At 34.7% G+C, this 26,063-nt stretch overlaps 1 protein-coding gene across 10 annotated transcripts in view; it reads left to right on the top strand.

Annotated features, from left to right (window-relative positions):
• LOC141459222 (DNA-dependent protein kinase catalytic subunit-like) overlaps positions 1 to 26,063 on the top strand; it is a 123,651-nt gene that overhangs the window by 3,510 nt on the left and 94,078 nt on the right. For 8 of the 10 annotated variants that reach the window (XR_012461424.1, XR_012461425.1, XM_074138031.1 and 5 more), the window contains 7 exons: positions 4,485 to 4,594; positions 4,667 to 4,823; positions 9,056 to 9,255; positions 18,378 to 18,541; positions 19,396 to 19,628; positions 21,536 to 21,646; positions 22,554 to 22,636. Coding sequence is in view for 8 of the 10 variants with exons in the window: in XM_074138031.1 (XP_073994132.1) it covers positions 4,485 to 4,594; positions 4,667 to 4,823; positions 9,056 to 9,255; positions 18,378 to 18,541; positions 19,396 to 19,628; positions 21,536 to 21,646; positions 22,554 to 22,636 (1,058 nt within the window). In the remaining 2 variants the exon portion in view is untranslated. The remainder of the gene's footprint in view (positions 1 to 4,484; positions 4,595 to 4,666; positions 4,824 to 9,055; positions 9,256 to 18,377; positions 18,542 to 19,395; positions 19,629 to 21,535; positions 21,647 to 22,553; positions 22,637 to 26,063) is intronic. The other 2 variants (XM_074138036.1, XM_074138033.1) reach the window with 2 other exon arrangements.

Here is a 26,063-nt window from a genome sequence, read left to right as displayed (position 1 = left end):
TCACGAATATTTCGGTAAGACGAATTCAAGACTGAAATATTGTTTTCAATCCTCAGTGTTTCAAATTTAAACAGTGGCCGACTCTGACTTTGTCTTTTTCTACTTTAACATGCATGTGTTTGTGACTACTCAGAATAATTCATAACTCAATTTATCATTATTATAACAAAAAAATATTATGAATAAACTGGCCAGCATAAGGGTCTGTGACATCTAATAAATTCTAAAAATGTGAAGGAAAAGTTAATGCAGTAAAATTACTTAAATAATGTCAATGAAGTGTAAATGAAATGATGGATACTTGCTGATTTGTGTACCTTTTGGCGTTTAATCAACCCTTATACTTAACATTTTAAACTGTAAGTCAAAAAATGCACGAAAAAGCGTAACGTTGAAAAACACCCAACTTTGACAATTTTTTTCTCTTTTTCTATGAAAGATAAAATTCCCAAATTTTCTTCAAAATATAGGGCAAATCCTCCTTTACGCCCGTAATTTTTTTGCAACAACCCAGATCTAATAGGTTTCGAGAAAAAAGTTGCCGAAAATGAGCAAAAACGGCATTTTCAGAAATTGTTGTTGTTCTTGTTCTTGTTGTTGTTGTTGTTGTTGTTGTTGTTGTTGTAGTTGTTGTTGTTACCTTTTTGTAAACTGCGTAGCGCCTAAACGCGTGAACCGATTTTCATGAATGAGGTGTCATTCGATTCGAAATTTTATGTAGATGTGCCTTTTGGGGGTCTCGACGCTGTACATCGAATGAGAGAGGAGTTAGCCCCCTTAATGTAAGGCCCCCTCCAAAATTATTATTACTAATTACTCTGTAAATCTTGGCCCGATTTTGATAAAATTTGGTAGGATGATAGAGTTAGGGCTCTCCTACATAACATTAAAGCGGCGATCTGCTCTTACACTAGTTAAGGGGAAGTACAGCAATCGTTTCAAATTATCGACATGTCAACCGATTTTCATGAATGAAGTGTCATTCGAATCGAAATTTTTCACAGATTTGCACTTTCTGCAAAACTCTCCTCATAAGGATGGGAGTTTGCCCCACCCAAGTAAGGCCCTTTCTAAAACTATTATTACCAATATTTCTACTATAACGCTTAGTCCGATTTTGATAAAATTTAGCACGAAGAATGATTAAAGCTCCTCTACATGGCTGTGAAGTGCCATCATGCTCTTACACTTACTAAGAGGAAGTACTGCAATCGTTAAAATTATCAATGGGTGTACCTATTAATGAATTGTCGTTCGATACAAAATCTTTGCTTCTTTGCCTATTAGGGGGAAGTACTGTAATCGCAGTTTATTTTTCTTACTTCTCTTAAAAGGAAGTACTGAAATCGCATTTTAATTTTGCTTTTTACGTACAAATAACTTCCAATTTTATTCAAAACGCTTTCTAAAAAAAAAATGTTGTTGAAGATGGGAACTATAATCGTTCTTTAAAAAGATCTCTCCAGTGGTAGTTACGGTTCCGTTTTAACACCTTATCAGGTTATAATGATAGAATTGCTTATTCCAAATTTTAAAAAAATCTGTAAAGCAGATATGTAACTGCAAAATAGATAAAAAGGAAAATCTATCCAAAAGGTACAAAAATCTCCTTAACAAAAACTTACAGTTTAAAATGTTAAGCATAAGGGTTGATTGAACGCCAAGAGGTACATAAATCAGCGAGTACCCAATATTTCATTCATGCTTAGTTGGTATAATTTAAGTAATTTTGTTGCATTAACTTTCATTCATATTTTTTTAAAATTTATTAGATATCACAGACCCTTAAGATGGCCAGTTTATTCATTATATTTTTTTTGTTATAATTTTGATAAAATGTATAATATAGTATATCTTCGTTATTAAATAAGTACTTTATTTTAACTCTATTCCAAATTATTCTTCTGATTTATCTTTAATATGCCCTTTATTTTGAGTAGTCACATATATGTACATGCATGTTAAAGTAGAAAAAGACTAAGAGTCGGCTACTGTTTAAATTTGAATCAATATTTTTGGATTTAAAACAATATTTCAGTCTTGAATTAGTCTTGCCGAAATATTCGTGAGCACAAATAACACACAGTTAATAACAAGTAGATTATTCAACAATAATTATTCATTTCTCAATTGTAATTTAATTTAGTCCCCCTAATTTTATTTATAGTAAAATACTGGAATAATTAGCTGTCCCAAAAATATACATATCTTATTCATTTTATATTACACATATACAACATTGTGGGAAGAAAACTTAGATGGAGAATGTAATTGAAGTAAACTATATTATTTGCGCTAAAGCCAGATTAATTACCTATTATTATTAACTCTTGACTACTACGTAAAGTAACAATCATTTTAATCGAAGAATGAACTTAAACCGACGAATTTTATTAAAAATAAATAAATAAAATAAAATCGATGTATGTTGGGGTAAGCATTTTTTAAAAAAAGTTTTTGAATTTTTTAGCTTCATAATTTTTTTTATTTTTTATAACGTTTTTCTTTTTAACCTGTAATTAATAGTTTATTATTATAGATTAATAGATATTAAAGTCAATCTACAGTGCTACTTGAACAAATATTTTGTAGATGAAAATGGCCAGCATAAGGGTCTGTGACATCTAATAAATTTTAAAAAATATGAATGAAAGTTAATGCAGCAAAATTACTTAAATTATACCAACTAAGCATGAATGAAATATTGGGTACTCGCTGATTTATGTACCTTTTGGCGTTCAATCAACCCTGATACTTAACATTTTAAACTGTAAGTTTTTGTTAAGGAGATAGAAATATTGGTAATAATAGTTTTAGAAAGGGCCTTACTTGGGTGGGGCAAACTCCCCTCCTTGTGAGGAGAGTTTTGCAGAAAGTGCAAATCTGTACAAAATTTCGATTCGAATGACACTTCATTCATGAAAATCGGTTCACGTGTCGATAATTTGAAAGGATTGCTATACTTCCCCTTAACTAGTGTAAGAGCAGATCTCCGCTTTAATGTTACGTTGGGGAGTCCTAACCCTATCATCCTACCAAATTTTATCAAAATCGGGCCAAGATTTACAGAGTAATTAGTAATAATAATTTTGGAGGGGGCCTTACATAAAGGGGGCTAACTCCTCTCCCATTCGATGTACAGCGACGAGACCCCCAAAAGGCACATCTACCTAAAATTCCGAATCGAATGACACCTCATTCATGAAAATCGGTTCATGCGTTTATGCGCTACGCAGTTTACAAAAAAGGTAACAACAGCAACAACAATTTCTGAAAATGCCGTTTTTGCTCATTTTAGGCAACTTTTTTCTCGAAATCTATTAGATCTGGGCGGTTGCAAAAAAATTACAGTTATAAAGGAGGATTTTCCCAATATTTTAAAGAAAATTTGGGAATTTTATCTTTTATAGAAAAAGAGAAAAAAATTGTCAAAGTTGGTGTTTTTCAACGTTACGCTTTTTCGAGCAGTTTTTGAGGATCAACCCTTATACAACTGTCCTACCGGACAGTTTTAATCCCGATGGCTTTCTCCCTGCTTTTAGTACAGCGATTTTGGTTTTATATGAAACAAATGATATTAGAACGCGAATATTATTGCAGTTTTTACCTAATTTTTTAACTTGAGCATTATCTTTACTTGATAATCCTGTTTTCATTTTCGATCCGATCAACCGTAACACTTTAGTTTCTAATAATTGTAATTTTCTTCATCTTCTCCTTCCACGTATTCAAAATTATTAAATTATTTTTTCTTGTTTTAGACGATCGTAGTGTGGAACTGTTTTATTAAGTTTTTTAGTTTCTTATAAATTTGAAACATTCGTCTTTCAGATGCTGTGATTCCAATAAAACCTTTTCGAATTTCTCATTTATTTTATCGATAGACGTTTTTAATGCAACCTTATCTTCATTTTTCATCAGAACTCTATTTAATTGCAAGTGAAATTTCATTAATAGCGGAAAAGGAATTTTATTTATCAACCATAATGTACAAATACTTATATACGGTAATTTGTACCTTTGTATCTACGCTTAAAAAGTAAATAAATACGTTTCACACTTCTCACCGAGTAGCTTATTAATTTTTTTTTTACGGAAATAACTACACCGAGATTAGAAAAAAAAAATTTTTTATTAATTTTTTTTTTTGCATTTGAGCTGCTGAATCACTTCCCGAAGTTTCGACCACTCCTCCGTCTACACCCTGTATACTATTTACTAATATGAACTATTTACAAGAGTACATATTGTATGAATGTTTAGGTGTCAGTATTTTGGCTAAGATGCCCGCAAGGGCACCAAGATTCCTAAACAAAAGGCTAATCCAATGCTCTCTGTGGGGGGAATGGTTGTAATTAGAAATGAAATATACTTGGGAAAAGCGAACAAACAGATTTCTGATGCCCCTACGAATGAACTCGAGCACTTACCCTCATTTTATCTTAATGGTATTATTATTATTATTATTATTATTATTTTTCCAGTGAAAAGTATTTACTACAAACTGCTTGGAGCACTTGGTGAACACTTAGGCAACATAAGAGTCGACCGTTTTAGTGAAATTAGAAATGTTCTATTGAGAGATAGCAAACAGGTATTGTGAACTCTGTGTTGTCTGTCTTAAATCTCACTGCTCTATATGCCTTTTATGGAGTATTTCTTTCAGCTTTGTGAACCTGCCCATGCTCAAGCGAGCCACGGATTCTTGGAAGCAGTGAGTAATTTTTGCACACTGCACTCAGATCTTTTCCCATATCTGCAAGTCTACAATATTCTCAAGTCAGTGCTTCTGTCAGATCATGCCACAAAACTATCTTACTGCGGTAAGTACAGTTTTATCTTTTTAGTTGTGCAAGAAAGCAGCTCTTCTGTTCCAAAGTAAATATGGTCACACTGTGTGCGCCAATGAAGAATGTTTACTACGAGCTACTTAGCTATTTTGCAAATATCAACCAGGGTAATGTCGTCTTTACGTTCCTGGATTGCACTTGTGTTCTGGGGAAATTTTGTTTAAGCGTAATTAAACCTATCTGGCAGAACAGTTGTATAAGGGTTGAACTTTTACAATGTTTTCCTTTTTACCTATAAAAGTTAAAATTCTTAATTTTGCTCAAAATAAATGGCATGTCCACGTTAATAACTGTAATGTTTTTGCTGCGACGCATATTAAATATATTTCTTGAAAAACTGCCAAAAATGGGCAAAGTCAGCATTTTTAAAAATTGTTTTGTCTTTGTTTCCTTTTTAGCAAACAACGTAACGTGAACCCATTTTCATGAATGTTATTCGATTTGGAATTTCATGTAGAGTACCTTTTGGGGGCTTTGACACTGCAATTTCTATGGAAGAAGAGTTAGCACCATTTACATAAGGACTCATCCAAAACTACATTACTTTTTAACATTAACTTACAATTTAAAAGTTAAGCATAAGGGTGATTAAATGATATAAGGTACACAAATCAGCAAGTATCCGACATCATTCATACTTCAGCTCGTAATTTCAGACATTTATAAACGTAAGACAAAGTTTGAGTTTTATTCAAATTTAATAACAATTGATGATTTCACTTAGAAATTTTACGAAAATTTTCATTAATATTATAATAAATTATTAGATGTCATGCACTTCAAACACTTCTTCTTGCCAAATTTTAACAAAATCGAGCGAAGATTTACACAGTTACTAAAACTATCCGGTAGGACAGTTCTATAAGAGTTGATCGTCCAAAAGTGCAAGAAAAAGCATAACGTTGAAAAACACCCAACTTTGACATTTTTTTCCCCTTCTTATAAAGGATAAAATTCCCAAATTTTCTTTATAATGTAGGGCAAATCCTCCTTTATAATTGTGTTTTTTTTTTCCAACAACTTTGATCTGATAGATTTCGAGGAAAAAGTTGCTGAAAATGAGCAAAAACGGCATTTTCAAAAATTGTTCTTGTTGTTGTTACCTTTTTTGTAAACAACGTAGCGCCTAAACGAGCAAACCGATTTTCATGAATGAGGTGTCATTCGATTTGGAATTTTATTCGTCTTTTTATACTTTAACGTGCATAGGTACGTGATTTCCCAGAATAAAGGGCCAGAATAAAGATAAATTAGAAGAATAATTTGGAATAGAGTTAAAATAAAGTGCCTATTCAATTATGAAGATATAATATACATTTTTTCATTATAAAAAAAAAAATTATTATAAATGCACTGACTAGCATAAGGGTCTGTGACATCTAATAAATTCTAAAAAATAATTATGTAAATTAATGCAGTAAAATTGCTTAAATGATCTCAATAAAGTATTAATGCAATGATGGGAACTTGCTGATTTGTGTACCTTTTGGCGTTTAATCTAACCTTACGCTTAACTTTTTAAACTGTTTTAAGTTTTTGTTATGAAGATTTTTGTACCTTTTGGATAGATTTTTCTTTTTGTTCCTTGATTGGATAAAAATTACATATCCAATGATTTTTTAAATATACGGGTATCGGGAATAATATGTTGGAAGATCTAGGATGAAAAAAACTGACACTAGTTATGGGGGAATGGCAACAAGTTGGTGGGAAGAAGATGGAGAGTGGAGAAATGATAGGAATCAAGTGATGAATAATTACAACCCATTAACAGAGATAATAGAAAGAAAATTGCAGTTACCACCTTTCAATAAGTGCAGTAAGATAAATTTTGATAACACTACTTCCTCTTAAGGATGTAAGAGAAAACAAGAAAACAAACTATAACTTCTAAAGAGGGGAAAATGATGTGCAATTATAGTTTTTCACCGTAAACGGGCAAAGAAAATTTAAAATGCGAATACCGAATGGTCGCAAATACTTCCGCTTAGTAGGTGGAAGAGTAGGATGGCACTTAAATATCACGCATTCTAAATTCTTCTTGCTTAAATTGGTCAAAGACGGGCGAAGATTTACAGAGTTATTATTAATAACCGTTTGAAAGGGGGCTTTATTTAAGTGGGGCAAACTCCTCTCCTAAGTATATACCAACGAGACCCCCAAAAGCCGTATCCACCGTATCTAAAATTTCAAATTGAAAGACAATTCATTCATTAAAATTAGTTTGTAAGTCGATAATTTGAATGATTGCAGTACTTCCTCTAAGTAGGTGTAAGAGCATGAGGGCACTTAAGAGTCACGTAGGGAAGCTTTAACCGCTTCTTCTTGCTAAATTAAAACTGGACGGTAGGACAGTTGTATAAAGGTTGATCGTCAAAAACTGCACGAAAAAGCGTAACGTAGAAAAACTCCCAGTTTTGACAATTTTTTCTCTTTTTCTATAATAGATGTAATTCCCAATTTTTTTTTTTAAAGTATAGGGTGAATCATCCTTTTTAACAGTAATTTTTTCGCAACAATCCAGATAAAATAGATTCCGGGAAAAAAGTTGCTGAAAATGAGCAAAAACGGCATTTTCAGAAAATGTTCTTGTTGTCATTACCTTTTTTGTAAACAACGTAGAGCCTATACAGAACGTGCGAACCGATTTTCATGAATGATGATGTGTCATTCGATTCAGAATTTCATGTAGATGTTACTTTTGGGGGTCTCGACGCTGTAAATCGAATTGGAGAGAAGTTAGCCTCATGTATGTGAGGCACCCTCCAAAATTATTATTACTAATAACTCTGTAAATTTTAGCTCGATTTTGATAAAAATTGGCAGCATGAAAGGGTTAGGGCTCCCCTACGTACCATTAAAGCGACGATCTGTTCATACACCAGTTAAGAGGAAGTATAGCAATCGTTTCAAATTATCGACGCGTGAACAGATTTTCATGAATCTCTACAATTTGGTAAAGAGATCATTGAATTCTGAGCAACACGAACGGAGATATAGAGCTTTGAAATTTGAAGTATTTGAAAACCTCCAAACTTTATCCTTCCAGGTGTCATTAACTATTATCACTAATACATAGACACTTATATCAGTGATTGAGCTAATTTTTCTCTACAATTCGGTAAAGCATTCATTGAAGTCTGAACAGTAGGATTTGAGATGTAAAGGTTTGAAATTTGATTTATCTGAAAACCTCCAAAATTTATCCTTCTATATCTCATTTCTTTTAAGAAATAAAAAGTAGTAGAAAAATTAAACTGCCATTGCATCACTTCTCCCTAAAAGGAAAGAGAAATTATACTTCAAATAGGCACAATTGCAATACTTCTCTTTAGTAGCTGTAAAAATATGATGGCATTTTAATGTAACGTAGTAAGAGTCGAAACACTATTTTCCGCCAAATTTTATCAAAATCCAACGAAGGTTATTGATTTTTAAGCGGGGCAAACTCCGTTTCTAATGTTGTAGATGTCGATAACCACAAAAACTATATCCACATAACATTTCGCACCAAATGACATTTCATTGACGTAGATAGGTTCACGTGTCGATAATTTGAACGATTGCAGCACTTCCTCTTATTAGGTGAAAGAGCATGATGGCGCTTTAAAGTCACGTAGGAAAGCTTTAACCATTTCTTCGTGCTTAATTTTATCAAAATCGGACTAAGCTTTTGAGAAATATTAGTAATAATAGTTTTAGAGAGAGCCTTACCTGCGTGGGGCCGACTCCCCTCCTGAAGAGGCACAACGTCAAGGTTTCTAAAATGCAAATCTGTACAAGATTTCGTCAGCAATTACCCATCATTTTATTAATACTTCTTTGATATCATTTAAGTAATTTTACTGCATTAATGTGAATTAATATTTTTTAGAATTTATGAGATGTAACAGAACCTTATTCATCATTCTTTTTTTTTTTTTTCCTTTAATAAATCCATCAATTGTGCTACCAAGTTTTGCATTTAACTTCATATCAGTTGATTGGATTTACTGTTCTTACTCTTGTATTTACATCTAAATAAATATTAAGCAGGAAAGCGTGTTCTAGATATGAAGGTTGTGAACGAATCTGCGGGTCTGTATTTCCGGCGAAAATACATTTTTGAAGATTTAATAGATCATCATAATCGTTCGTTTTTATATCAAAAAGAATACAAGAGTTAAATTTTGCAAGTGTAACAATGATTAATTATTCGATTACAGTGGCATTAAAGTTACTTCAACGGCATCTCGCGCACTTAGTCAGCTTTATGACGTCAGATTTCGAAGAGTGGCATAACATGTTCAGCATCAACATCACAGAGTGTAGTGATGTATTCTTAAAAGAAAGTAAAAGTGTGAGAGAAGTTTCTGCAGCCTTTTATCATGCGGCCTCTCAGCACACAAATGCTACACACTTGCAGGTAATTTTATATTGCTGGAGCTTCTGTGCATGCTATTTTCTGTCCCTTGTTTATTGTTTGGTTCCCACACACTTTGCAGTGGTTTTTACTTAACTATTAAAAAGGAGTTTTTATACACCTCTTCAGCCTAAAACTGGAAATATAGGATATAACTTGAACTCATCAACGAACAAGCTTCTGTGCCCTTCCATCAGGTATCTTTATAGTCAAAGCTCCAAATAAGCTGTTTTCATCTGCTCCTTCCGGTAAGTTTTATATCAGATAAAAATGTAGGCCATGGAGCAGAAGAGATTGTAATCAGAGGGTGCCAGATTATGAGCTGTTGCTGCGTTAGAAAGAATATTAAAATTCAAATCCTTTACTGAAGACGGTTGAAATGACTTATTGTATTGACACAAAAAAAAAAAATATTAAAACTGGACGGTAGGACAGTTGTATAAAGGTTGATCGTCAAAAACTGCACGAAAAAGCGTAACGTAGAAAAACTCCCAGTTTTGACAATTTTTTCTCTTTTTCTATAATAGATGTAATTCCCAATTTTTTTTTAAAGTTTAGGGTGAATCATCCTTTTTAACAGTAATTTTTTCGCAACAATCCAGATAAAATAGATTCCGGGAAAAAAGTTGCTGAAAATGAGCAAAAACGGTATTTTCAGAAAATGTTCTTGTTGTTATTACCTTTTTTGTAAACAACGTAGAGCCTATACAGAACGTGCGAACCGATTTTCATGAATGATGTGTCATTCGATTCAGAATTTCATGTAGATGTTACTTTTGGGGGTCTCGACGCTGTACATCGAATGGGAGAGGAGTTAGCCCCCTATATGTAAGGCTCCCTCCAAAATTATTATAACTAATTACTCCGTAAATTTTAGCTCGATTTTGATAAAAATTGGCAGCATGAAAGGGTTAGGGCTCCCCTACGTACCATTAAAGCGACCATTAAAAATATTATACTAGAAGTATGAATGAAATGTTGGGTACTTGCTGATTTGTGCACCTTTTGGCGTTTAATCAACCCTTATACAGTGACTCCCATTAATGTTGGGACACCTGTTACAAAATGTTTTAAAAGGAAAATGAAAACAACATACAAAAGTTTGGATTTTTTTTTTTTAATAACATTAGCAACATCTGTAGAAATTATATATAAGTATAAATCAATGAAATTCCAAACTGTTAGGTAGCACTTTTTGAAAAACTGTAAAATAAAGCTCTCAAAAATATTGGGACACCAGAAGTGCTAGAGTTTAAATGTTCAATATTAAAATCTCATACTACTTAATATTTGGTTGGCAATAATTTAATAATTGCTTTTTAACTTACAACAGCCCTCAAACGATCAGACATAGGTGAAACAAGTTTTTGGTTAATTCAGGTGGTATTTTTTTCCCATTCTTCCAGGAAACATCGTTTTAATTCATTTTTGTTAGATATTACTCGTTTACTTAAAGCTCTAGCTAAATATTGCCATAAATCTTCAATGGGATTAAGATCCGGTGACTGCGGAGAGGTTTGGAATACTTTTGGCCAATTATATAACAGTCACTAACGTATGTTTGGGGTCGTTATCTTGGTAGAATTTAAAAGACCCTAAAATACCCAATTTTTTGGCACATTTTTCAAATTATTTTTTAATATATTACTATAAACCATTTTGTCTCTCTCTCCATCAATAAACACTAATTCTCCAAATCCTGATGCGGACATCCAGCCCCAAACCATAACTAACTCACCTCCGCCCGGTGGTGCAGCTTTAAAACCCTTTAATGTTGGCTGTAAATTCTTCTTTTCGAGTTCAGCATTCGCTTTCCTCCAGACCATAACCCTTCCACCTGACTGAAAAACATTAAATTTTGTTTCATTGCTAGAGTATATCATTCCAAAAGTCACTTTTTACATTAAAATATTTTTCGGCATATTTCACTCTCTTAATACGATTTATCTTACTGACAAAAGGATTCTTCCAGGTTACTCTACCATGATAGTCGAGTTTCCTGAGCACTCTCCGAACAGTTTCTGTTCCTTTTTTTGCTCTCTGAACATGTCAAAAATTTCACATTGAAGTTTTGGAGCACTAAGTCGGTGATCTTTTCTAATTCTTTTAAAATATAACGCTGCTCTCTCTCAGAGAGCAGCTAAGGACGGCTTTTTTGTGGGGTTGAAACAATTCTTTTTCTTTTTGGTAACGCTGAATGATGTTCCACGCAGTAGATGTTTTAGGTCCGATCAGTTTTTCTGTCTCTCTAACACTTTTTTTTGTCCATGTGCAAAGAAATTACAATTTTTCTTTGTTCAATCGTTGTATTTGTATTTTTGCGCGACATGTTATACGTGGCTTGATTTATATAAACTAATTTAATTATTAATTTCATATTGAATATATGTTTAAGGTATATATTTACAAATTGTATAAATATTTGGGCAGAACCTTGGACAAACTATAAATTAAAACTGTCCGGTAGGACAGTTGTATAAGGGTTGATCGACAAAAAGTGCACGAAAAAGCGTAACGTTGAAAAACACCCAACTTTGACAATTTTTTTATCTTGTTCTATAAAAGATAAAATTCCCAAATTTTCTTTAAATTATAGGGCAAACCCTCCTTTGGTGAATTTACTCTGTAAATCTTGGCCCGATTTTGATAAAATTTGGTAGGATGATAGGGTTAGGGCTCCCCTACGTAACATTAAAGCGGCGATCAGCTCTTACACTTGTTAAGGGGAGGTATAGCAATCGTTGCAAATTATCGACACGTGAACCGATTTTCATGAATGAAGGGTCATTCGAATCGAAATTTTGTACAGATTTGCACTTTAAAAGTCTCGACGCCGTGCCTCATAAGGAGGGGAGTTTGCCCCACCCAAATAAGGCCCTTTCTAAAACTATTATTACCAATATTTCTATAACGCTTAGTCGATTTTGATAAAATTCAGCTCGAATAAGTGGTTAAAGCTCCTCTACGTGGCTGTGAAGTGCCATCTTGCTCTTACACCTACTAAGAGGAAGTACTGCAATCGTTTAAATTATCAATGAGTGAACCGATTTAAATCAATGAATTGTCGTTCGATTAAAAAATCTTTCCCCTTTGCCTTTTAGGGAGAAGTACTGCAATCGTAGTTTATTTTTCTTACTCCTCCTAAAAGGAAGTACTGAAATCGCAGTTTAATTTTGCTATTTACGTACAAATACCTTCCTATGTTATTCAAAACGCTTTTTCAAAAAAATTGTTATTGAGGATGGTTTGGGGGAACGCAACTATAATCATTCTATAAAAAGATCTCTCCAGTGGTAGTTACGGTTCCGACTTAACACCTTATCAGATTATAATAATAGAATTGCTTATTCCAAATTTAAAAAAAAAATGTAAAGAAGATATGTAACTTTGTAAAATAGACAAAAAGGAAAATCTATCCAAAAGGTACAAAAATCTCCTTAACAAAAACTTACAGTTTAAAATGTTGAGTATAAGGGTTGATTAAACGCCAAAAGGTACACAAATCAGCGAGTACCCAACATTTCATTAATACTTCATTAATAGTCAAGTAATTCTACTGCATTAAATTTCATTAATAAGTTATTTTTTAGAATTTATTAGATGTCACAGACCCTTATGCTGGCCACTTCATTTATAATATTTTTTTGTTATAATTATGATAAATCACATATACAGGGTGTCCCAAGCTATATGGATAACGAGTTTTTCTCGGAAACTAAGATAGCTAGAAAAAAACTAAAAAATACGTGATCCCTTAGTTTTTTGTTAGGAATCCAAATTTAATTTGTAAATTTTTTTCGGTGCTTCCAGAAGCGAGATACAGGCACCAACTTCATTTTTTCAAATGGGAAGGTGCGGTTTTTATTTCAGAAATAGATTCCTCTATTTTTTTAAAGAAAAATTTACTTGGACGGTTTTTTTCTGTGAGCGATATTTCAGAAGTTATGAATGAAAACATGATTCTTATAAGAAATGTCAAAATGATAATATTATAACGGTTTTTTGATAGAATAAGAAGAAAAGTACTATTTTATTACAAATTTTACTCCTCATTAATATTATAGAACATGCTCGAACTGGCCTCCACCATTACAGATGCATAGACATGCTCTTTCCTGCCAATTTTCCCTTACTGCCAAAGAAATAGATTCGGCTTTAACCGAGTTACGGGCATCTATTATTCACTGCTTTAGTTCATCTACAGATGCCAACCCGGCTTGATTCTGATGCACCTAGATTTAGAAATGCTTCTAGGTAAGCAGAAATAAGGAAAGAAAGAAAAAAGTTTTGAATAATCACCTTGTTTTTCAGGTATCCTCAAAGGAAATAGTCCATAGGTATCAAATCCGGTGAACGAGGTGGCCACTGAATATCCCCCGTGTCGATATAACACCATCAGGCATGTAAAGAGATATCTCGACAAGCTATTTGATTGGCGTGTTATATCAACTCGGGGGGCGATTCAGTGGCCACCTCGTTCACCGGATTTGACACCTATGGACTATTTCCTTTAGGGATACCTGAAAAACAAGGTGATTATTCATAAGTTTTTTCTTTCTTTCCTTATTTCTGCTTACCTAGAAGCATTTCTAAATGTAGGTGCATCAGAATCAAGCTGGGTTGGCATCTGTAGATGAGCTAAAGCGAAGAATAATAGATGCCTGTAACTCGGTTAAAGCCGAATCTATTTCTTTGGCAGTAAGGGGCAATTGGCAGGAAAGAGCATGTCTATGCATCTGTAATGGTGGAGGCCATTTCGAATATGATCTGTAATATTAATGAGGAGTAAAATTTATAATAAAATAGTACTTTTCTTCTTATTCTATCAAAAAACCGTTATAATATTATCTTTTTGGCATTTCTTATAAGAATCATGTTTTCATTCATAACTTGTAAAATATCGCTCACAGAAAAAAGCCGTTCAAGTAAATTTTTCTTTAAAAAAATAGAGGAATCTATTTCTGAAATAAAAACCGCACCTTCCCATTTGAAAAAATAAAGTTGGTGCCTGTATCTCGCTTCTGAATGCACAGAAAAAAAATTTACAAATTAAATTTGGATTCCTAACAAAAAACTAAGGGAACACGTATTTTTTAGTTTTTTTCTAGCTATCTTAGTTTCCGAGAAAAAGTAGTTATCCATATAGCTTGGGACACCCTGTATACGTACATGCAATGCATGTTAAAGTAGAAAAAGACAAAGTTAGAGTAGGCTACTGTCTTGAATTCGTCTTACCGAAATATTCGTGAGCACAAATAATAAACAGATAATAACAAGTAGATTATTCAACAACAATTATTCATTTCTCAATTGTAATTTAATTTAGTCCCCCTAATTTTACTTATAGTAAAATCCTGGAATAATTAGCTGTCCTAAAAATATGCATATCTTATTTACTTTATATTACATATATACAACATTGTGGGAAGAACACCTAGATGGAGAATGTAATTGAAGAAAACTATATTATTTGCGATAAAGCCAGATAATTATTACCTATTATTATAAACGTTTGACTACTTCATACAATAACAATTACTTTAATCGAGGAATGAACTTAAACCGACGATTTTTATTTAAAAATAAAAATAAATAAATAAAATAAAATCATTAATGTAAGTTTTTTATAAAAAAAAGTTTTGAATTTTTTAGCCTCATATTTTTTTTTCTTTTTAACCTGTAATTAATAGTTTGATTATTATAAATAACTAGATATTACAGTCAATCTACAGTGCTACTTGAACATATATTTTGTAGACGAAAATGGCCAGCATAAGGGTCTGTGACATCTAATAAATTCTAAAAAATAACTTATTAATGAAAATTAATGCAGTAGAATTACTTGACTATTAATGAAGTATTAATGAAATGTTGGGTACTCGCTGATTTGTGTACCTTTTGGCGTTTAATCAACCCTTATACTTAACATTTTAAACTGTAAGTTTTTGTTAAGGAGATTTCTCTATTGTAATTTAATTTAGTCCCCCTAATTTTACTTATAGTAAAATACTGGAATAATTAGCTGTCCTAAATATATGCATATCTTATTTACTTTATATTACATATATACAACATTGTGGGAAGAACACCTAGATTGAGAATGTAATTGAAGAAAACTATATTATTTGCGATAAAGCCAGATAATTATTACCTATAATAATAGGTAATAATTATTACCTAATTTCAAAAGTTTATAATAATAAACTTTTGACTACTTCATAAAATAACAATTACTTTAATCGAAGAATGAACTTAAACCGATGATTTTTATTTAAGAAATAAAAATAAATAAATAAAATAAACAAAATCATTGATGTATGTTGGTTATAATAGTGTCCCAATACTTATGAGAGGTAGAATTTGCACTTATTATTATATATATTTTTTTTAATCTACCAAAACATTTTTATGTACTTATTTAAATAGTTTTTATTTAAGTAATAGTAATTATAAAATGAAATAAATTTATAAAAATTTGAATAAATGAGTGCCACTTTTAATTTTCGTCAATTTTTAACTTCTGTATGTACTGTCCCAATATTAATGGGAGTCACTGTACTTAACTTTTTAAACTGTAAGTTTTAGTTAAGGAGATATATATACAGGGTGACCAGAGTTTTTAACGGCGGGAAATTTCGAAAAAATAAAAAATACGTATTTATTTTTTTTTAGTCTAGTTTATTTTTTGTGATTGACCCATTTTTTTTAACCCCTGAATCTCGAGATACAGCATCCAACTTTTGTTTTTCAAATGGAACGTTATATTTTTTTTGCATATTTTTATAACATTTGAACTCCTAAAAAAACAAAAAATATTTTTTTTTTTAAATCGGTTAGGTTTTTCAAAAGTTATGGTAATTTAAAATATGAAAAAACAAATTTCAGTATATTGTCAAAATTACTTTATTTTTTTTTAAAGAATCTGTTCAAACTGGGCATACTCAACGGATAGGCAAGCCAAAACTCTGGACTCCCACGCTCTGCTTGTAGCAGCACTTATGGTGGCAAAGTCAAGATCTAGGCAGGTAGAGTTAGTCGACATTTCAGATCATCGACTGAAGCCACGGGATTAAGGTCACTGTACACAAAAAATAATCCATTGGGGTTAAGTCCAGAGATCGAGGTGGCCACTGGATGGGACAATGAGTTCCATGGGACAATGGATCGCGCGTCAGCCGCGTACGCTGGCAGGAATCTAAAATCAAGTCATATATTCTGAAACTAGAGGTGTCGGGGAACAAATTTTTCCCATACCATTTTTTGCTCAGATTACCCGTTTAAGCATGAAATGCATTTGAGCCGTCTTAAATGAACACCCTGTATTGTATATACATATACGAGGGTCGTTTGAAAAGTCCGTGCAAAGTCAGAGAGATAGCAGTACTGGCGCGTATCGAGGTTATGTTTAGTTAGTAGCATCTCTTGGAAGAACACACACCACGTTTCAGCCAGATCGGTCTATTTCTTTGTGTTTGGCATTCGTTTGAATCGAGGAAGTCGAGTGATTTTCAAAAAATGGACGAAAAAGAATTTCGTGTGTTGATTAAACACTACTTTATGAAAGGCAAAACGCCTCAGGAGACTAAAGAGAAGCTTGATAAACATTATGGTGACTCTGCAGCTTCGATTAGAACAGTTTATAAGTGGTTTCAAAATTTTCGGAGTGGCCATATGGGCACAAGTGACGCTGAACGTTCTGGACGCCCTGTTGAGGTTACTACTCCAGAAATCATTGATAAAATCCATGATATGGTGATGGATGACAGAAGAGTGAAGGTGCGTGAGATTGCTAGTGCTGTGGGCATCTCGAATGAACGGGTACATAATATTTTGCATCAACATTTGGACATGACAAAGCTATCCGCAAGATGGGTGCCGCGATTGCTCACGCTTGACCAAAAACGAAATCGTGTGAAGTGTTGCAAGGACGGTTTGCAGCTGTTCCAGAAGAATCCGCAGGACTTCAAGCGTCGTTTCGTCACTGTGGATGAAACATGGATACATCACTACACTCCTGAGACCAAAGAACAATCTAAACAATGGGTTACCAAGGGGGAATCTGCGCCAAAATAGGCGAAGACCGTTCCTTCGGCCGGAAAGATTATGGCGACTTTCTTTTGGGATTCGCAAGGAATAATCCTCATCGACTATCTGGAAAAGGGTAAAACTATTACAGGTGCATATTATTCATCGTTATTGGACCGTTTGAAAACCGAGCTGCAAGAAAAACGCCCACGATTGGCCCACAAAAAAGTCCTTTTCAATCACGACAACGCACCAGCTTACACCTCAGCAGTTGTGGTCGCAAAATTAATGGAAATAGGGTTCCAACTCGTTTCACATCCCCCCCTATTCTCCAGACTTGGCTCCCTTGGACTACTATTTGTTCCCCAATATGAAGAAATGGCTGGCGGGAAAAAGATTTTATTCAAACGAGGAGGTGATTGCAGAAACGAATGGCTATTTTTCAGACTTGGACAAATCCTATTATTCGGAAGGGATCAACAAACTAGAGCAGCGTTGGACGAAGTGTATAAGCCTAAAAGGAGACTATGTTGAAAAATAAAAAAGGTTTACCCCAAAAAATTAAGTAGTTTTTATTTTTGCACGGACTTTTCAAACGACCCTCGTATGTTATATACAACATGCCAAACGGAAAGCGTTCTAGGTATATAGACTAGAGTTCGCTTGTAATCGCCATGAGAAACTACTTCAAACTCCAAAAGCACTTTCATAAAATAGTCGTAGTACGTATACCCGTTATGCCATCTGGGAGACATAATATGGGAGACATATTATGTTAGCTTCTCCACATCTTAAGGAATGCCTTGTTCTTGAGGCGACGATAATATATCTTTAACAAAAGAGTAAAGATTGATAACTATTTATTATCTGTTCCTGAGGCAGGCGTAGGATAAAAAATATCATTATGGGAGAGCTCCTTCATACTGTGCAAAGTACTATTGTCTTGTACCGTAAGTGCTCTAATTAAAAACATTCAAGTGAAGTATCCAGTAAAAATTTCAAGTATGTCTCATTGAAAATGGAAGTTGTATTGTTCTTGAGTACTAGATGTTGATATTTTCTGTTGAGGTATATGGTAAATGATTTGTGAACCTTTGCAGCGTTTTTGTCAGAGCATAGACGCATTGTATTCAAGAGACGCCGGACCTCCGCTGCATTTGGTCAGGTGCTTTAGGAACCTAATTAACGGCAACTCTGACCGCTTGCCTGATCAAGACCAGGTGTTCTACTCGCTGGCCTGCCAGTTTACTAGGGCCTGCACCCGGTAAGCATCTTCTCGTATCTTTCTTCAGTTACAAACAAATTTACATTTTCTCTCCTCTCGCAAGGGGGAGTCATCCTGTAAATTTTTCATTTTAAATTCTCGCCGGAAATATATATTTTTGGTATTTATTTATTTAAAAAAAAAAATGAGGTGTGTGTGTAAATGAATTCAGTAGAACTATAACTCAAAAACAAAAATCGCAGAATTTTTTTGATCATTTAGATGGCACTAGGGGATGTTTGTTTAATCGGATAATAGGGGAAAAAACCTTTCAGTAGTAGCCGTTAGATTTTCTCTTTGTAAGAGCTTCTCATAACACTGACGAAGGCATTCAGCAAATTCATTTTAAGACACCTTGCGTTACCTCTAAGTCATCAGTAAATTAATTATCGATTTTCAAATAAAGGCAAGCCTTATCGTTCAGATTTTGTATTATTCTTATTAGCTTTCCACTTAATTCCACTTAATGATTTATTCCATAATTTTTCATATTAATGCAATCAAATGCTCTTTTAAAGTCCAAAAACATTGCTAAATAATAACTTTTTTAAATCTAGATTGAATACTTATTAATGAATTGATTGTGAATAAATGACCCAAACAATTACGACTTCTCCTGTATCTAGCTTGCTCTGCCGGAAGAATGTTACTTGTTTCTGCCCAATCATGAATCCTTTTAGTCAATATCCCAGTAAACAGTTTGCAAATTGTATTTATAAGAGATTTTCCTCTATAATTTTCTGGATCGTGTTTGTCGCCTTTTTGGATTTCTACCAAAAAAACTAAGAGGTAATGTTACCTTTTAGCTGACTTATTTTCCAAAAAAAATATATTATTAGTTTTGTTTGTTGCAGTGCGGAAAAAAGGAATTACATTGGCACCTATCTAGAGTGCCTGGCTATTCTGATCTTCTACAAGAAGTCAGTCTCCTGTATCAGTGCTCATCAGGAAGATGTGGTTGTCAAGTTCCTGTTATTTGTTATTAGAAACTACAGTAATATGCAGGGAGCAGAAGGTCTGGTCGCGTCTCTGCACAACGCTCTGTGCTGTGTGCACAGCTGCAAGCCTGCACTAACTGACTACCTGGGTAACACCCTCATTTACTCTTACTGCAGAACATGTATATATGAAATTTTTAGAAACAATTTCATCGAAAAAAAAATATTCTGAGCTCACTTGAACGTGAAAAAAAGTAGTTTCCATTATACGCACGATTTCTTTCTTCCCCTCTCTTTCTTTTTCTTTCTCTGTGGTGAGCATTTGAGAATAAAAACGGATACTAAGGAAGTTTTAACTGTACTTTTCTGGATCCGGCAGCGAAGATCAAAATCCTTCAGATGAAAAGCCACTTTATTGAATTGATTTCCCATTTTTTCTTGCAGGACATTTTTCTTCAATAATAATTGAGAAAACAGATTAGTTAGTGGATAGATACCAGATTCCCACGCGGAGATCCCGGATTCGATGCGATCTTCTTCTCTTAGATTTCCTCTTCCTTGGAACTTCTTACAGCTCAATTACTGTTCATTATTTTTGGTGACTGAATCATAGTTTCAATAGGATGAAAAATTAATGCCAGTTTCAGTCATTGTAAACTTTATTATGCCGAGCTTTCGACCTAGGGACTAGGTCATCTTCAGGGCTGTGGAACATATTTAAAGTGTGTTAACAATTATATTACCAGTTAATTATATTACAATGAATATGTATGATGTAACGAAAATTTACAAAAATATTTACCTAATTTACAATATACTGTTTTACATCATTAGAGGGTTGGTGCGTCTTCTGCCTTGTCTGTTCATGGACTGAATGTGGTCAGTATGTGTGATTGTTTTCGGTTGTAAGGAAGTCAGTGTTGCCAATTGTCAAGTATTTTGCAGCAAGTTGGCGTGAATTTAGACTGTTTTCTTAGTAATCTAAGAAGATTACTGGCATTAATTTTTCATCCCGTAGAAACGATATACATATCTAAGACAGAAAACAGTCTAAATTTCAAAACTGACACCAACAATTTAAACAACATATACGCCAACTTGCTGCAAAATACTTGACAATTGGCAACACTGACTTCCTTACAACCGAACACAATCACACAGACTGATCACATTCAGTCCATGAACAGACAAGGTAGAAGACGCACCAACCCTCTAATGAAGTAAAACAGTATATTGTAAATGAGGTAAATATTTTTGTAAATTTTCGTTACATTATACGTATTCATTGTAATATAATTAACTGGTAATATAATTGTTAACACACTGTAAATATGTTCCACAGCCCTGAAGATGACCTAGTTCCTAGGTCGAAAGCTCGGCATAATAAAGTTTGTAATGACTGAAACTGGCATTAATTTTTCATCCTATTACAGCTCAATGTTGTTTACAACTGGGTCTGAAGACCGGCAGTCTATTGAACCAGGCTGCAGGTGGTAGTGACCTCAGATGTTTACTTGCCATAAGTTACAATATTTATAACAGTACTAATAGTAAAATTCGAATACAAATTATTTACATTATGGAAGGTAGTTAAGAAGTAGCAGTAATTTAAATTAACTTCGTGAACTCATCTAGAAATAAAATTCACAATGAGCTAAAATTTAAGAAGAGCGTACATCCTCTCAGACCTTGGCGTACACCGGTGCTCGCTTTACAAGTCCTTGTTCGCGAATAGGTTGTTTTTCTAAATAGAGATCCACAGCCTCAGAAATCCTCACAAATGTGAAAGTTTATTTTTGTATTTCTCTACCTAATCCGCTTTTAAAAAAAACAATAGCAACTTCATGTTCGTAGTGAAATTGCTAAAAAAATTAGAGGAAGTTTTTAATGGGTAGTTCAGGTAATTATGGTGACCGATTATTGTGCTTGAAGTATTTGTAAATATTGCAGGAATTCAGAAAATTTCGACTCTTGTATGAAGAGGCTTGCGAAAGAGCAGGTGTTGAAACTGTTTAACGCGGATTTGTTTTTGAAATTGATGCATTTTGTTTTTCAGTTTCTCAAAGTTTAATTTTTAAAAACTACCTCAGTGCTGATCCAATAAGTGCGCAAGATTTGGAGGTTCACGTATCTTTATGGCAAGGACTGATGGCTTCTGAACTTACAGGTAAGTCTGACCAAATCTCCCATGTTGTCTCATTTCTCAGCGCATGATAATGCTAATGGCTAAACACTGTCTAATAAACTATAGCTTTCTTCCAAGTTTAGTTCGCTCATTAATTTTATCACCTGGTTCGGTTTTTTGCAGACTCAAAAACTAAACTTCTAAGGCTACGCTAAATGTTAGCGTTGTAATGCAGAGTTGTAATAACAGAGTTTATTACAGTCCTCTCCATTCTAACAAAATCTGTGGGTGCCATTGCTCCAAGTCTAGCCAGAAGCCTCTTATTTACCTTGAGACCGTCAGAACCTTGGGAATTTCCGGTAACGTTAATCTAAAGTAACCAGAAATCGGAGCCTCCTATTTGTAGAAGTTGCACTTACGCTACGAGTGAATCTATTGTATCCCCCCCCCCAAATATACAAATAAAAAAGTCTTATTTGTAAGTGAGTTTTTTTAACTCACATCAGCCTTTCATCATTCATAACGCGAACTAGTACTTCAACTCCCAATTTGGCTTCTGATAACCGGGGAAAACTTAATTAATCGTGTGCGAGCGTTGTACACAGCAACCTATCATGGCCAGTATCACTATCTGCTTTAGTGGTGTAATTAGAATGTAAAGTGCATCTGAGTACAGGGTAGGGTCACATACCTGCCTGATAGTACCATCCACTCAGTAACTATAAATAATTGTCTTAAATAAAAGGTAAACATTAAATATCCGCTTTTTATTCAAATAAATAAATATGTGCTGACATTTCGAAATTGTACAAAATGTTTTGAAAAGAAGTGTGAAATACTTCAATGTTTCTTCAAAACTTAGCAGTTTTACTAATACTTATCCAAAATTTCTTCAGATTTGCTTAACAAAATCTTAGTGCTAGATTTGGTGCTTACTTTAATTTTACAGGTTCAAGCCAACCGTTTATTTACGACTGCTTTGTCAAACAAGCAATTTTACTTTTTGAGGAATTGGAATTGACAAGATCCAACGTGAGTATATATATCACAGTCTCAGAACACTAAAATGTTCATTTGGGTTTACAGTACTTTTTTTTTAACATTCAGAGACATTGCTCATACGGGCGAGTAAGAATGGGATTAAATATTGCATTATCATCTCATACGTGTAGACAACGTTTGTTTGAAACTTTTTTATCACTAAATTAATAACGAAGATCGAATGAATAGCTAAACTTCCCAGTTTGATAGATGTATTATGTAGTGTGAATTTTCAATTTTTGTCGATTTTTAGGTAATTTTCTTGATGATCACTTAATCTGATTTTACAAAATACTTCCACTATTCAACTAATTCCAACTTTTTTGTTGTCATTTCACTGCATAATATATTATTAGTAATTTAATATTATTGAGATTTAAGTATGGTTTTGTCTTTGATTTTATCCTTCTTGGCATGCATGTTGTTAGTATCCCTGACAGGTTTCGGACTTTCATCCATCATCAGGTCGATTAATCAGTTCAGAGTAGAGATTTTGACCTCACTTATTTTACGGTCTTTCACTACACTTGCTGACTCAGTGAGGGAGGTTACATGGTGTGTGTACGTGTGTTATTGAAATTGTTAATGAATCGTAAAATATTTTGTAAAAATAATGAAATAAAAATTGATGAAAGCTGGTCACTATTTAAGGGTTCTGTACGTTTAATGTATGTACAATGTTTTGGAATTGTATAATTGGAGTTAGATTTTATGCGGGAGTTGGCGCGCAAATTCAAGATTTTCATGAATTAGGTGTCATTTGATTCAGAATTTTATGTAGATGCATCATAGGGGTCTCGATGCTGTATATCGAATGGGAGCGGAGTTAGGCCCATGTATGTAAGGCCCTCTAAAATTATTATTGTTAATAACATATAAATCTTAGCCTGATAGTTATAAAATTTAGTACGATGAATGGGTTAGAGCTCCCCTAAGTAATATTAAAGTCTATTAAGGGGAAATATGGCAATCGTTTCAAATTATCAACGCTTGTACCAATTTTTATGAATGATGTGTCATTCGAATCGAAATTTTGTATAGATTTGCATTTTAGAAGTCTTGACGATGTGCCTCTTAAGGAGGGGAGTTAGCCTCACGCAAGTAAGGCCCTCTCTAAAAATATTATTACTATATTTTTATAACGCTTAGTCAAAGAAAAGTGTGCTTTGTAACTAGTATTAAATGCAGTTTTTTAGTGATGATATTTATTGAGAGATGGAAGGTTAAATTTTGGAGGTTTTTAAATACGTTCAAATTTCAAACATTTTTATGTCTCTTCGTGTTCTTGATAATCCAATGAATTCTTTATCGAATTGTAGAGAGAAGTTAGCTCTGTGACTGGTATAAATTGCAATGTTCTAGCTATAATAGGTAAAGAAATATAGATGGTTAATTTTAAATAATAGATATGGCTGTTGTCGGTTTCGACGCTAACAGTTATAGGAGAGACGTTTGCCCCACGTATTGCTAATTGCTATGTGAATCTTTGTTTTTGATAAAGTTTGGCAGGGAGTTAGGATTTGTCTGCGTGATATTAAAATGTTATCCTGCTCTTACACCTATTTTTTTTTTTTTTTGTTTTTTTTTAAGAGGGGTGAAATGCATCTTACGCACATTGTGCCGGACTCCCTCGCGGCCTACCGGCTAAAACACCCCCCTACTACCAGGCCTAGCCTGGATTCGCTTGTGCAGCACTACTTCAGGCTAGGCTCCTGTTCCTTACCCACTAGGGGTTATCCTCCTCTCCATCCATGTCTCTTCTTTTAAGGGTTAGAACTGCCCTTGTAAACATCGCCACAGCATTCCACTGCGCCCTGCCAGAGAGCATTATGCTTTGGAAGCGCTCAGGAACCCATTGACCCACTCTTTCTTCCAAATCTCTTCTGATACGACCCCATCTTTCGCACTCAAAGAATGTGTGATGGGCGTCGTCTCTTATTCCTGAACAGTGGGGGCAATTTCCCACCGACCGCTTCCCTATCTTCCAGAGAAACTCCCGGAAGTAACCATGGCCACTGAGGAGCTGGGTGAGGTAGTAATCTACCTCACCAAAACCTCTACCAACCCAACTTCTGACATCTGGGAGCAGAACTGCCGTCCATCTGCCACGAGTTTCCCCAGTCCACGCATCTTGCCACGCAGCCATTGTGCGTTCCCGCTCTTCTCTGTAGGCTGCTGCTCTATCGGCCTCCCACCTTCTTTCAAAGAGCCGTTTCCTCTCACCGGCCAGTAGCGCCACGGGAATAACTCCCGCGATCACCAAAATGGCCGGTTCAGAAACTGTTCTGTAAGCGGAGGCAATCCGTAACGGGCCAACCCTCTGTACCCGCGCCAGTCTCTTTCTGTATACCTCCTTCTGGAGCGCGTCCGCCCAGATCTCAGCCCCGTATAGCAGTAAGGAGTGCGCTACTCCCATTAGCATCATACGGGTATGAGCCCTCGGGCCCCCTACGTTAGTCAGTAACCTACTTAACTTTCCGACATATTTTGATGCCTTATCGGCGGCCTTCTGTAATTGCTTGCCGAAAGTTAACTTGGCATCTAAGGTTACTCCTAAATACTGGACAGCGTCCTGTGAGACAATCGTCTCTGTACCCACCTTGAATGGGAGGCCCGTCTCAATCCGTCTCCTGGTGAGCATTACGACCTCTGTCTTCGCCAGTGCCAATGACAATCCGTGTGCCGCCATCCACCAATTTACCCTGCGCATAACCTGGTTTAACTTCAGCTGGGCTACAATGAGGTCCCGCGCCGAAATTAGAGCTGCTACATCATCCGCGTATCCTATCAACAGCGTTTCCTCCGGTAATATTAGCCGAAGTAACCCGTCGTACGTTATGTTCCAGAGGTCAGGTCCTAGAATCGAGCCTTGCGCTACTCCGGCCGTAACATTCATGGATCTAACCCCTTCCTCCGTCTGATATACTACAACTCGGTTACTGAAATAATCACCTAAGATCCGCTGCAGATATGTAGGGATCTTGAAGTCCTCTTCCAACGCGCGCATCGCATCTACCCATCTCAGCGAATTGAACGCATTTTTAACATCAAGTGTGACTAGCAGCACTATCCTTGCAGCCACTGGGAGTGATCCTCCGACCTTTCCACGGCTCTCACAACTTCCTTTATCGCGTCTAGGGTCGATCGGCCAGCCCTGAAGCCATACTGCCTCGGTGACAGATCTCCTGCCGCTTGCACATATTCAATGAGTCTTCCTCTAAGGAGCTTTTCGTACAGCTTCCCAGCAGTATCAAGCATGCAAAGTGGACGGAAGGATGTGGGGAGTGATCCCCCTTTCCCTTTATCGATCAATACTAGCCGCGCCACTTTCCATCTGTCACAAAAAATTCCAGCTTTTAGGCATGCGTTATACATTCCCAATACTAAGTCAGGATGCTGCTGAGCAACTTTCTTCAAT

The sequence above is a fragment of the Rhodnius prolixus genome, unplaced genomic scaffold (genome assembly GCF_049639745.1).
Source record: "Rhodnius prolixus isolate KJV_2025 unplaced genomic scaffold, Rpr scaffold_11, whole genome shotgun sequence".
Classification (NCBI taxonomy): Eukaryota; Metazoa; Arthropoda; class Insecta; order Hemiptera; family Reduviidae; genus Rhodnius; species Rhodnius prolixus.
The sequence above is the reverse complement of the archived record's forward strand: the minus strand, read 5'-3'. Positions and strand labels throughout refer to the sequence as shown.